We start from the raw sequence: 14561 nt of genomic DNA on the forward strand, positions 1-14561 counted from the left end.
TACAACTGATAATCGATATTATTTAACAAGATTGTAGAATTAAAAAAAATAATGATAATGAAACAAACAACAACCGTGGATTATAATTTTGTAATAAATGTTAATAAAAAATAACGTTTTTTAATTAAAAGGCAAACCTACATTGTTAAAATTGGCTGAAAAAAGAACAATATTCACGCTAGATGTGGATTTGGACTTAGGTGGCAATCGTAATCGTGCGTGATACAAACAAAGGTAAGTAGTTGTAATTTCTAAATCCCTTCACTCCGGCGTTTTTTATGTAGATAGTTAGTTCGCAACATGAAGGGATTTCGAAATTACAACTATCACGTTTTATCACTTGTCTAGAGAGATTGAGTGATGATGAGAGATAAATAAACGTTTTACTATTTTTCTTTTCTTCACTGTTTTATAAATCTCATGAATATTTATTTTTTTGGTTATCAGAAGTATAAAATACGTAAGAAGTTTTTTTACGTTATTAAATAATTTTATTGTAAAAAAAAGATTGATCACTATTTTTTCAATTCCCAATCAATTAATCGATAAGGTAAAACTATTCAAGCACTATAGAATATTTTTTTAAAAAAGAGGGTATTTCAAAAACTTAGTTTAGGAATCTTGAATTAGTCGACTAGTAAGCCATTTTGGCTACTCCGAGATATAAATGTGTTGTTTTATCAGTGTTATGTAGTTTTGTGTTTAATTGCGTGTTTTTTCGATGGAACCTCTTTTGAACTTGAACTCGTGCTTTGGAACTTGTGGACATTGCATTGTGATGGTGCTGGTGTGAAACCCTGGTGTGTTCTTCAGGACCTGATGGTGAGTGGTTAAGATTTTTTTTTGATGATCTTTCGTATTATTAATCCTTCAAGGCCCGCGAATCTAGACACAATAGATAATCAATTGTTATGACATTAATTAATGCCGTCTGGGACTCAAGCGGTTAATGCATGTATAGACCAAAAGTTTTTGTGTACCTATATAATACCTACTTACTAGGTTACGAATGGTTATGAAAATTAAACTGTAGGTACCTACAATAATTATTTTCCGTGCAGTTTATTGCGGTATGAAGTAGGTACATGATACCGATTTTGTCAACGGTTTTCCACAAGTTATGTACCTACCTACCTACTTCGTTCGAAACATTACATACCGATGCTTACCTACAATTTGATAATTTTGAGGTTTTTAGTAAGTATACCTATTGCAAATGCATGTTCTCGTTCGATGCACAGAGCACATAATATTAACGTACTTTGTTATTTGGTGAATCGAAAAATAACTGGAATTTCAGCATGGAAACGTGTCGCATGTGCGTTGATTATTTTATACACGCGGGTAGTTCCCGCGCTCTTGTAGAAATTGTGAAATGATCATGATTGTGATGGTTATGCAAATATTTTATGCTACTTTTCTTTTTTATTCTTTACTTACCTTATCCATTGTTAGGTAGGTGCCTGTGTCTGTAGGTTGGATGTTTTAAGAAAATTCAAACTGAACAATAATTATTATTTACTGTGCGGTAAGCCTAAGCGCAGCAGACTACCTATCGATTTTTCGTCGACCGATAGTTTAGTCGGGCAGTTGATCAGTATGGGCATGAGAAGTGCGCACATTACACCGATTTGATTTGGCCGATTCCTCATACAAATTAAAATCAGGCCCAACTATCGGCCAACTAAAAATCGGTGGTCTGCGCCTAGTCTAAATTTCGGTCTGAGCTACCTGATTACCTATTTCGATCGGTTTTCCACAAGCTAATTAGGTAACATCTACCTACATTTTAGCATTGTTTGCGGCCCAACTGAACTTTCTTTCGAAACATTCATCGAGAATTTTGACGCAGCCTGAAATTTGAAAATTAATCCTGATTTTATACTTAAGTATCAAAACAAACACAAAGCGCCTTCCAGACGATTTTGCAATGAAAACGTAACCATTTTATGTGCTGTTGATTGTTACCTATTTTACAGATGTTTAATTATTTCGACTGACTACTTATTGGTATTAATAAATAGCCAAAACCACAATCATCATGGAAATGTTAAAGTTAGGTATTCTATGAAAAATAATTTTGTGCAGAGAAAAGAATCGTTTCTCTCAAAGATCATGAGTCCTACCCAAGTATAATCTTAGAGCGTACGAGTAGGTACCTACCTGTTTACCTACCCTCTCTTTGAGAATAGCGCTGTTATAGATACTTAATTTCATTCAGGCTTATTGTGGTTGATTATGATTAATGATTTGCTAACTGAAAGTTTTACGTCGGGAACTTAAGCATAGGAAAGGCGGTAGCAACAAATTTAACCGGCTGCAAACTGGATCACGGATTGAGCTTAGATTTGTAACAAAACGGGGAAATTGATTAATAGCTACCAAAGCAACCCATTTACGAGTAATGCGACCAGTGTAGCTGGACACCAAGTTGGTATAAAACCTGGCACTGCAACAGGAAGAGCAGGGGTCGTGGTAGGCTGGCAGCTCTCAAGACGCCGGATTTGGCAGTAATTCATCAATCTTGGTGATTAGTCGGCGATATTCATGACGCGCGAGGTGTAATCTCTTCCATTAGTGTTGTTCAGGCATCGACAAACAGTAATTACCTACCTGCACCTAGTAATGTAAAATATAGGCACAGGCACGTGTGACTAACACGTAAGTAATCGCGATACTAGTAAAATGGGGTGTTGCTGATGCGATGGCAACCATTGAAGTTTAACACGACATAATATATGTATAAGGAACCTCATGCCATAGTAACATAAATTGGTAGATTTTATTTGAAAATAATTTTCGCTCGCATTCTGTATGAAATACTTGTAATAAAGTATTTTTGGCAGCGACCCGCTCTCTTCGGATGTTCATTATGCGATTCCGTCCGTTTTATGTAACTAATATTTTTATGTCTATCCTAGTCTGTTAAACGGTTATGGATTTGTTACTAAAAGATTTTGCGCGTAGATCCTATTGCTATTGCTGAATCGCGTAGCTACGCGCTGCTACGGCCGCTACGCCGTAGCGTGCGCTGCAGTTTATATTCCTGCTAGAGGCTGGAATGTTATTGTGACGTTTATTCAAATGTACAATGTACTTTACTTGCCTACCTAAGAATATCTTTTAACTATTCACCATGGCTTTGTTTAGTTAAGGGTGTAAGTACCTACTTAAATTAGTGTCTTGCAAAATTACTTCCAACTATAGTCTGGTCCGTGAGCACGTAGAATTTTGTTCAATGACCCCAAGCTACCCATCCTTATTGCTCGCGCGTAATTATGTTGCTATCACGCTCGCACACTCACTGCGGGTGCCAGTCGCACCAGAAGTCGCACAGTCGCGACAACAATATAATTACGCGCGAGCGATAAGGATGGGTCATTAGACAAAATTCTACGTGCTCACGGACCGGGCTTTAAAATAGCACAATATTCTACTGCCTTGTAGGCTTAATATTTACGAATTGTTTAATTTTGTTTTACATAATGTTATAATATTATAAGTTTAAGGAATATAAAACTTGGGAAGAAAGTATTTATGAAAACACTTGAAACATCAAAACAGTTTATTTCCGTATATATTAATTATATAATATTATCTAGTCACGTGTGCGCATACACAGGGCGAGCAAAAGACGGTAGTGGCAACATCGACGCGATATTACTTAGAAAGCGATACATTATTAGTGATTTTTACAAAAACGTGCTTTCTTTACATCTTAAAGTATCGATCAGAATATTTTACATTATTCATTAATTTATCAGAATACAAAGTAGGAAGACTACGAATAAATCCCAAAACTCACGTCAAAGTCCATGCATCACCGTTATTTTCAAGTGTTATTTGACAATTTAAATGATTTCCTATTGCTAAATCTATTTTTTTATTAGAATATCAGTCAAAATACTAAAAAGCGTTTGTTTCTACGATAAGTTTATACATCTGCTTTTCATTTTGAAGCGTAAGTACTGAGTTAAACCTTAATTAATACGCTGCCGCTACCGCCCTGGCTCAGAGCTACACCCTGTATATGCTGCGATAGTCATCATTCAACTTAGCTTAAATATTTGATATACCAAACTTAACCTTAACAGTAGGTACATTAAATACATCGTTTATGTACAATACACATCACTATTTGTCTTTGGTTGGATATTTACATTTTCCCCGCATTTATATACAAAGTGACTAGCATACTAAATATCGGTGCGAAAGTGATTTTAAACAGTTTTATGTACAAAAAAGTTAGATGGAAGATGTCAAAAGCGGCCTCTTTACAAAGCGTTAAGTTTTAAAATATTGTATAGGATAGGTATTGTTATAAATATTATAATTCGATTGAAAATTTCTAATATCCGTAGATAAATAATAATACACTAGTAAGTCCGTATCACTGATTGTTTACACTACAACTGGTTTCCGTTCTTTCATTTTACAAGAACAGCTTTTCTTTTTCATTTTCAAACTATTGTTATTTTTGGCGTTTTTGAACACCTCGTTGAGTGACTTCGAGGAATGTCGTTGCTATAAAGTTTCAGCCTTTTCATTTATTCCACACACAGTATTCACTTTGTTGTTAGTTGTTGTTTGCTTGTCGTTGGTGTTGTTGTTGACTTTGATGTTGTTGCACTGGATTCTTTCCTCGTCTTTGGCGAGCTTTGCTTCCTCTTTCTCTTTGTTATCATTGAGCAGCTGGATCGTCTGCCCGTTTGTGAGTTTGTTGAAGTCAGCTTGCTCTGTCTGGGTTTCTTTATCGGCAAACGTCGTTTCTGTGGAAAATAAATGATAAATTTAACTTCAGTCTCGTTCTAAGAAAACTCCAAGCGATAAAAAAATCCGGTTTGAATTCATAGTTTTTCTTTAGACTTGGACTATGGTTACAGCCCTATGTAAAAGACTGGATATTAAGCATCTTGGCTCAACCATATTTTTTTTACTGAGAGGTCAAGTTGTTATAGCCTATTAGGCTGTTATAACAAATATGAAAATACGCACATTACAACTTTTTGGTATTAGGCGGATTCCTCAAAAGGAACACCAATTTAGTATCGGCCGATTCCTCATTTATATTAAAAGCCGACCAAACTATCGGCTGACTAAAAGTTTGTAATTTAGTCAGCGGGATATTTAAAGTACTATTTAAATAGTCTATGCAAATAAAGAAATTTTGAGTTTGACTTTGACTTACTCTTCAAGGCGGGCGGCGCGGCGTGCGCGGGCGCCGGCTTGCGGCTGTAGCGCACCGGCATGATGCTCTGGCGCACGTTGCGCTCCGGCCGGATCAGGATTATGTACAGCTGGGAAAAACAACCTTAATTTAGTTTCATTAGGGTTTATTTTTACTAATTTTATCAGCTAAGATGCAGTAATAAACCAGATTACGCCATCATCTCAGTTACATCGTGAATCCGGGATAGCTAGAACTCTTTGGTCTGTTACATATACCAATCACCTTGGGAGAGGACAGTTCTGTTACATAGACCAATCTACCTTGGGAGGGGACGGTTCTGTTGCATATACCAATATACCTTGGGAGATACATGAGGGTCACTTTTTCGCGGAGCGAGATGTGTCATCATTAGACCGTCAGGTCATATTGTTGGCTTTCAACGGTACAAAAAGTCACGATAAGAACATCTCGTCGTAGTTCTGATATAATAGACCAATCCACCTTAGCCGAAGACCAGTGAGTCGGCTTACCGCTTGGGAAACGTGGTAGACGCAGAACTTCGCGTGCTTGAAGCAGGCGCCTGACCGAAAAACCTCCTATTGGCGGCCAAGAGAAACTTTTGAGTCGCTGCGCTGAGTCATCGGAGTAAGTAATTACCTTGGGAGAGAACAGGCAGACGAGGGTCACGCTGGCACTGAGCGAGATGGTGACCGCCATGCTGGTGACGCGCAGCGGCACGTGGCTCGCGGTGCCGAAGTACAGCAGCACGAACGCCAGGCAGATCACGCACGTCGTGTACATCGTGAAATCTGGACATCTAGAACTCTTTAGTCTGATACATAGATCAACCTACCTTGGGAGAGAACAGGCAGACGAGGGTCACGCTGGCACTGAGCGAGATGGTGACCGCCATGCTGGTGACACGCAGCGGCACGTGGCTCGCGGTGCCAAAGTAGAGAGGCACGAACGCCAGCCAGATCACGCACGTCGTATACATCGTGAACCCTGGATAGAGACAAAAGTTAGTGTGGATAATATAGAAGTCCTGGTGGTGCTGAAAGTGACTCTGGTAAAGATCTGAGACGTTTATGAGAGATTTGGTGTACGCTGAGGATACTGGAACTTACTCGTAGATAGACAAGGATATGGTTATATCATAACGAAACAATTATTTCTGAGAACCTTGATAATTATGAAATGTTCATGGCAAATTAAATAAAGTGTTCTACAATTTTATTATTATTTTCTCGATTTGATATAAATAAATAACTACCTACTGTGTGACGAGACGATAGCCATTCTGCGATTTCATCACGCTAGTCTTTCTTGTTCGATTGATTATTATAATTTATAAGGTAAAAGTACCTTTTTGGTGGTTTTAATGGTGAACAAACATACGACCAATTAAAAATAAATTGTATTGTTTGTACCTACTCTATGATTTCACTACTACGTACCTACCTAACTTCAAAAAACTCTTATTTGCCTGTACTGTATCGTTGCATTCGGCTGCCTACTTCGTGAATGCCTGTTTTAGATAGCAAAATAAACTGGCAACAGTCGTACATCATTGAAAGAGCCACGATAGCCGAATGGTGAAGGGGTCGGACTGGCCGACTCGTGATCCGGGGAACGCGGGTTCGGTCCCCGCCGCCGCTCGACTATTGTGGTGAGCTCACTCGTGACACAAGCATATTTGGCTTAGTACGAGGGGCTAACGGGAGTATTAGTAATTTGTGTAATAATAAATTACTAATAATCTTTTTAAAAAAAATAAAATAAATAAAAGCCTCGCACGTAGAGTCGGTCTATTCAAGGCAACCTATAGCTTTTACACACCATGGGTTTTGGAGCTTTGGTGAAAATACGGGATACGAGAGTTATTCCTAACTAAAAAACTGTTTAAAATTGTATGAAACTCCTACAGAGAAAGTACAAAGAAGTAAAGTGGGTTAAACCTTCTTTGTTATTAATAGATCCAGGCCCGTATAAGTAAACTTCCAGAAATAGCGAGTAAATATTATAAATTATCTCGGATTGAATTCGGAATCGTATTTGACAAACCGGGGGCGCCTGCAAAGGGGCTCTAATGAAACACGAGTTTAATCTTCGCTCTTCACTTTAAACAAACTAAGTCCAAAATAACATTTGCTCCGTACACATTCGACTCACCGAGGATTAGAGACAAACGTCTCGAAGCAAACACAATTAACTTTCTATCACGTCGTCAAACACGAAATAATGAGATAGCGATTATCCAAGTCACTATCCATAATGGCTATGCAGATAGAAACTCCACTGTAAAAGAAAATCGTTCGATGTGAACAAAGCACAATTTTCTTATTTTTGAACTTTTTAAATATTTAAATAGTATGTAAAAATATTTTCCACCACCAGCAAGGTGGACTGACGACCTCATATAAGTAGCGGGAAGGCGCTGGATGCAGGCCGCCACCAACCGGCCATTGTGGAAATCATTGGGGGAGGCCTATGTTCAGCAGTGGACGTCCTATGGCTGAAATGATGATGATGACGATGAAAAATATTTTCCAGTTAAAACAAAAACACTGTATGAAATCGACAACTTGTTAGTGACCGCAACTTCTCAATTTTAAAACTCTTTCCTTGGAAAAATCTGTGAAAAGATCGTTCAAAGGGTGCAAATATTATTAGGATGGGTTGCACCATCTTACTTTGACTTTAACAAAGGTCAAAAGTCTGTCGAAATACATACAAAAAACACCGGTTATTACGGTAAGTAAGATGGTGGAACTCAGCCTTAATGTAGTTACTATCGCAGTACTTTGAAACAGGGCTGTCGATGAGTCTACCGTTCTACATTCAGTTAGACAGCTATGCGGTAACTGATGTTTGTGTTGACATATCTATCGCCTCATATTTGCACAGTTGAGGTACGGTTTACGTAGGTAGTCTCATCGCAAATTCTCTGGCTAAACTCACTAATGCATTAAGAAACGTTTCAGCCACTGGGACGCATTTCAGCGCTTGTTAATCGCCTTTATCTGAGCTTAGGGACTGACAAAAGGCCTTTTAAATGCTTCAAGCACTTAGAATTGATTTATACACGGACCTGACTATTATCTTATCTTTTTATTAAATAAGTCGTTGAAATATCTAGCCAGAGGGAGGAATAAGTTGAATGGATTGGGTAGAATGAAATATGACCCTGTATTATGTTTAGAAAAACTTTATTACGTTATTTATAAAAAGAAAAGTAAATTGAATAGAGGATTTGCTTAAGAGACTCGGGTTTGAAGGGCAAAGAGAGGAGAAAGATATATGTGCCCGAGGCTATTATATACATCGACGCCAGTGCGGATTTACATTTAATAGCTATACTTAGTTTCGCTCAGGACTGCGGTTATATCTGACTAAGAAATAGGATAAGCTTTGCGCTAAATGGATGACTTTATCCGACTCAAGTTCGCTTGAATAAGCAATATTTCGTCTGTCAGTGATAGATTCCCGTAATATATGGGCACATTTGCCCTGGTGGCACAAATTCAAGCTGAAGTGTTAACAGCTTGAATTTGTGCCTTCTCACTGAAAGGGTTGTCAATTTATGAGCGTAATATTTTTGATTAGTAGCTGAACATACAAGGTAGCCCAGGCGTAAGGGACCGCCCGAACTATTCTAAATATTCATGAAAAAATATCGAGAAAAATCCTGAAAAGGGGAGATCTAATGTATTATTTTTCAAGTAATTCAATTTTCTATGATAAAAGGTATCTAGGTATTTATAAAACTTTTTCCAAGAAAACAGTGTTTTTGAAATGAGTAGGTTCACAACAACAGTCCAGCACCGGCGAGGTTCAAATACACCGATGGGCTAAATTGTCACTCACCAATATGCTTGCTCTCATCGAAAGCCTGCGGTATCTTCCTGGTCAGCACGGCGTAAACGGTGCACACGAGGATGAGCACAATGCTAATTCAGCCGAAAGACGTCCACTGCTGGACAAAGGCCTCCCCCAAGGTTTTCCACAAAGACCGGTCCTGCGCCGCCCGCATCGAGGCACCTCCTGCGACCTTCGCCAGATCGTCGGTCCACCTAGTGGGAGGCCTGCCCACGCTACGTCTTCCGACTCGTGGTCGCCATTCAAGAACTGCCCCAGCGGCATCAGCTCTACGAGCTGTGTGCCCCGCCCACTGCCACTTGATTTTAGCGATTCTAAGGGCCATTCACTCACCAATATGCTTGCTCTCGTTGAAAGCCTCCGGTATCTTCCTGGTCAGCACGGCGTACACGATACACTCGAGGATGAGCACAATGCTAATTCAGCCGAAAGACGTCCAGTGCTGGACAAAGGCTTCCCCCAAGGTTTTCCACAAAGACCGGTCCTGCGCCGCCCGCATCGAGGCACCTCCTGCGACCTTCGCCAGATCGTCGGTCCACCTAGTGGGAGGCCTGCCCACGCTACGTCTTCCGTCTCGTGGTCGCACTCAAGAACTGCCCCAGCGGCATCAGCTCTACGAGCTATGTGCCCCGCCCACTGCCACTTGATTTTAGCGATTCTAAGGGCCATTCACTCACCACCTTCAGGTTCAGAATGTCCAATTCCCAAAATGTCCAACGGTTTCAAAATGTCCAATTCCCAGAAAGTCCAATTCCCAAAATGTCCAATTCCCGAAATGTCAAATTCCCGAAATGTCCAATTCCTGAAATGTCCAGTTCCCGAAACGTCCAATTCCCAGAATGTCCAATCTACTATTATGATGGATTTGTTAAATAAGTCCTCATAGCCTTTCTTAAAAATTAGTAATTAAATTTCTGTACGAATGCGTTTAGTTTTTGCAAAATCGGCATATAAACATAGAAAATTTGTATTATTTGCAAAAATTACGTAAAAAAAATTTGTAGCTACTGCACATTGTACTCGTACAAGTATGTATATTTATTTATATTTTTTTCTATTGACCTAAAAAGGAAAGAATAATTTGTAGATATGGGAATTGGTTATTTTGAAACCGTTGGACATTTTAGGAATTGGACATTCTGAACCTGAAGGACTCACCAATATGCTTGCTCTCGTTGAAAGCCTCCGGTATCTTCCTGGTCAGCACGGCTTACACGGAGCACACGAGGATGAGCACAATGCTAGTGTCATAGTATGTGTGAGGTCTATCAATAGTCGATGACGATCGAACTTGCGTGTCTTCGAATGTGTTGAGTTTTAAGTACCTTAAACACTCACCAATATGCTTGCTCTCGTTGAAAGCCTCCGGTATCTTTCTAGTGAGCACGGCGTACACGGTGCACACGAGGATGAGCACAATGCTAATTCAGCCGAAAGACGTCCACTGCTGGACAAAGGCCTCCCCCAAGGTTTTTCACAAAGACCGGTCCTGCGCCGCCCGCATCGAGGCACCTCCTGCGAACTTCGCCAGATCGTCGGTCCACGTAGTGGGAGGCCTGCCCACGCTACGTCTTCCGGCTCGTGGTCGCACTCAAGAGCTGCCCCAGCGGCATCAGCTCTGAGCTATGTGCCCCGCCCACTGCCACTTGATTTTAGCGATTCTAAGGGCCATTCACTCACCACCTTCAGGTTCAGAATGTCCAATTCCCAAAATGTCCAACGGTTTCAAAATGTCCAATTCCCAGAAAGTCCAATTCCCAAAATGTCCAATTCCCGAAATGTCAAATTCCCGAAATGTCCAATTCCTGAAATGTCCAGTTCCCGAAACGTCCAATTCCCAAAATGTCCAATCTACTATTTTGATGGATTTGTTAAATAAGTCCTCATAGCCTTTCTTAAAAATTAGTAATTAATATATTTCTGTACGAATGCGTTTAGTTTTTGCAAAATCGGCATATAAACATAGAAAATTTGTATTATTTGCAAAAATTACGTAGAAAAAATTTGTAGCTACTGCACATTGTACTCGTACAAGTATGTATAGTTATTTATATTTTTTTCTATTGACCTAAAAAGGAAAGAATAATTTGTAGATATGGGAATTGGACATTTTGAAACCGTTGGACATTTTGGGAATTGGACATTCTGAACCTGAAGGACTCACCAATATGCTTGCTCTCGTTGAAAGCCTCCGGTATCTTCCTGGTCAGCACGGCTTACACGGAGCACACGAGGATGAGCACAATGCTAGTGTCATAGTATGTGTGAGGTCTATCAATAGTCGATGACGATCGAACTAGCGTGTCCTCGAATTTGTTGAGTTTTAAGGACCGTAACCACTCACCAATATGCTTGCTCTCGTTGAAAGCCTCCGGTATCTTCCTGGTCAGCACGGCGTACACGGTGCACACGAGGATGAGCACGATGGGGTAGAAGAAGGCGATCATGTAGGACGCGTCCACGTATGAGTCGCACACCAGCATGTTGTCTTCCCTGGTCGGGTAGTGGAACATCGCGCGCGCGGGCGCTACTATCATCCATACCACTACTATTAGCACCTGGTGACAAGGAAGGGTGTATCTGTATTGTTTGCTTGAACTCGTTAATCTTATGAACTACTGGTCCGAACCGTCCGATTTGACAAATTATTTTTGTGTTGGTTAGCACATTTATCGAGGAAGCTTTTAGGCTAATAACATAACAGGCAACAACACAACAGGCCTACAGCCAATAGGGCCAGAGCAGTAAAAAAAATGTTACAAATACGAGAAATATTATTCAAACTATTTTTACACGTACGAAGTTTAGATTAATATATTTTGACTAATACTATAGTATAGCTTGGAGACAAGGACAAGAGTACGTTAATTGATAGAAAGGGAGGTGAAAGCTCGTCTTACAGTGAGTGGAAAAGTGTGCGAAAATAAACACCTAACATTGAATTAACTCTAGCTGCAAACCTGCTCACGTGGATTTGCTTGGCATAGAATGTTTTTATCGTGCGGCTGTAGGAAGGTAGAGATACCTACCTTCGCTTTTTTTGTTAAGATTCGCTGAATAGGTAATCAAATCGTATAAACTGCATATTCTGCAAGAGCCCGCAAAAATTGTGCTGAGTTGGCTGTTATAGTCGGTGCAGTCTGCAGCTGTCATTAAAACAGTGGGCGTTATTCGATTCATTCGATATTAGCATAACTACACCTCAATTTTACAGAAATAATGAAAATTCTTCATTTGCATTTAGTCTAATGGGCAACTCACCTGAATAGAAACTAGTGCAGCGCATATAGCAAGCTGCGAGCTGGGCGAGATCAGGATAGGCCGCTTGGCGGAGTGCTTGCTGGCGTTGAAGATCCGGGATATCCTGTTGGTCTTCGTCAGGAGAGCAGCGTACACTACGGTGAAGCAGAAACCTGTGCCGAACCTGCAGGGAGGAATCAATGTAGCAAAATATTGGACTTTCCTAGGCTATTAGAAATTATACGCTAGGTGGGTTACGCTAAAGGGCAAAGGGCTTAAAGTTAAAGAGAGAGCTCTTGAACCTATAGGATTATTAAGAGAGTGACCACTAGAAATGTTAACGATTTTAACAAGTTGTTAGTTTAATATTAAAACAGGAGAGAAATGAAAACAAAAAAAAAACAGTATCGTCTCTAACGACAACAGCTTTCTACTTTCTTACACTGACATAAATTTTAATTCCATAGAAATTAATGAGAATTTTTGTTTCTAGGTACTTCTGACTCATCATCATCATGGTAAGCTTGCACCTGCACCTGTCTTCTTCATTTCCAAATTATTTGCACACCAATAAAACTTCTCGCTCCGTGCTGTATAATTTGTGCAAGACGTCGCGGTTCATAGCGTTAGGTACGACGACATCACATCAAGGTAAACACTGAGGTTTCTTATGTAGTTGTAATAGAGGCGAATTTGCAACAAAAATTAATAGTTTGATGTGCTGTAGGTACTATACTGGTAGATCAAATTCATTTGGCACCTGCTGTCAGCAAACGAGATCTGTGTGCCTACCATGAGTTTACGTTAGGTGTGCTCGCTAGCGACTGCGTAAAAAAATGACAATTAAATGTATGACATATTGTGCAGCGCCCCTAGCGGCTACTTTCAAGAAATAAAATCTTTTTAGAATTTTTTGACGTATTCGCTAGCGAGCTCACCTAACGTAAACTCATGGTAGGCACACTGTATGCATAATGCACGAACGTAAGTTGCCAAGTTAATTCAACACCAGTTTAATTATTGATATTTTGTTTAATTAAATTCAAGATAGTTACCTTCATTTTTATATTAACACCAACATGATTCTGCTTGGTCTAGTATAATGTACCATTTGTACAATATTGTTGGTTTAAATTTTGTACTACATCTCCAAATCCAAGCATCTACTGTTTTGGATTTGATTTCTAGACATAATTAGTTTTTGTTTTGTCATCTTTTGGGGCAACAAGCAACACCAATCTTGTCAGAAATAGTCACTACATTATTTATGTGCCCAACGAATATTCTTTTATCCATATAATATTTGGCACGTGTAGGGACAAAAAAAGTATTACACCCGCAATTATCCGGCACAGAGCAGATGAAACGTGTGGTAATTAATCTCATTATGTCGCAGTGTGCTCTATTAATCCGTATCGAGGTCGCCCTTGAGAAGACGGCGCCATTGTGCCGCCGAACGTGTGAGGAATGGACCTATTCAAAACCAAGGCCTATTATGGGATGGTTAAGGGTTACCACACAGGTGTCGCCGCGTAGCTAAACAGAGAGAACAGTACAGAATTTACTACTAAAGCCTGGTCCGTGAGCACGTAAAATCCCGTCCAATGACCCCAAGCTGCCCATCCTTGACAACTCACGATAGATAATGAAAGTGAGACAATTCTGTTTTTTTTTGTCTTATTGTGGTCGCTAGACTAAGAGCTAAACTAAGCCTAAGTCGAGGCCTAAGCCTTATGGCGTAGATTGGAAACCGTCTGTCTGCATTAGGCTTTTAGGGCAGTGGAAATATACACGTTTGGGTTTTAAAGCTAGCCATATATAGATAAATAGCCACCTCTATATTCAATGGGTGCTATTGCGATTTCGGGATAGTGCTAAGTAGGTATGTGGCAACCTTAATCCGCACACGACGCGGGAGAACCATTAGGGGACGAATCCAGTTTCGATTATGTCTGTAATACATCATAGCCAGGTGTTAGTTACGAAATCCAATCATTGGATTAATTATTAGAGGAAGGTCTACTTTATGGTCGTGTACATTCATAAAACTAAATGAAGCTGTGTATCCACTAGGCAACGTTAGATGCGCAACAAGTAATGTTTTACATGTTTGGCACCTCTTACACAATAGCATGTTGATATGCGCTTTTTGGCACATGTAGAGCGTCAAACGGTACATAATGTTGCAAGATACTGCTTAAAGATTCAACTATCTACAAAATCTAATACATAATTTAATTCACGACGGCTAAAACTATTTCATTCAGGTCTA

The 14561-nt window shown here is 39.7% G+C and overlaps 1 protein-coding gene across 1 annotated transcript in view; it reads right to left on the reverse strand.

Moving 5' to 3' along the window:
- Positions 1-4075: 4075 nt before the first annotated feature.
- LOC114358955 (metabotropic glutamate receptor 4-like) overlaps positions 4076-14561 on the reverse strand; it is a 38087-nt gene continuing 27601 nt past the window's right edge. The window contains exons 8-12 of the mRNA XM_028313148.1: positions 12311-12473; positions 11394-11607; positions 6024-6175; positions 5189-5297; positions 4076-4769 (exon numbers count right to left, since the gene is read on the reverse strand). Of these exons, the coding sequence (XP_028168949.1) occupies positions 4525-4769; positions 5189-5297; positions 6024-6175; positions 11394-11607; positions 12311-12473 (883 nt within the window). The 3' untranslated portion in view covers positions 4076-4524. The remainder of the gene's footprint in view (positions 4770-5188; positions 5298-6023; positions 6176-11393; positions 11608-12310; positions 12474-14561) is intronic.

This window comes from Ostrinia furnacalis, unplaced genomic scaffold, assembly GCF_004193835.3.
Source record: "Ostrinia furnacalis isolate ACB-3 unplaced genomic scaffold, ASM419383v2 OfSCF4153, whole genome shotgun sequence".
NCBI classification, from domain to species: Eukaryota; Metazoa; Arthropoda; class Insecta; order Lepidoptera; family Crambidae; genus Ostrinia; species Ostrinia furnacalis.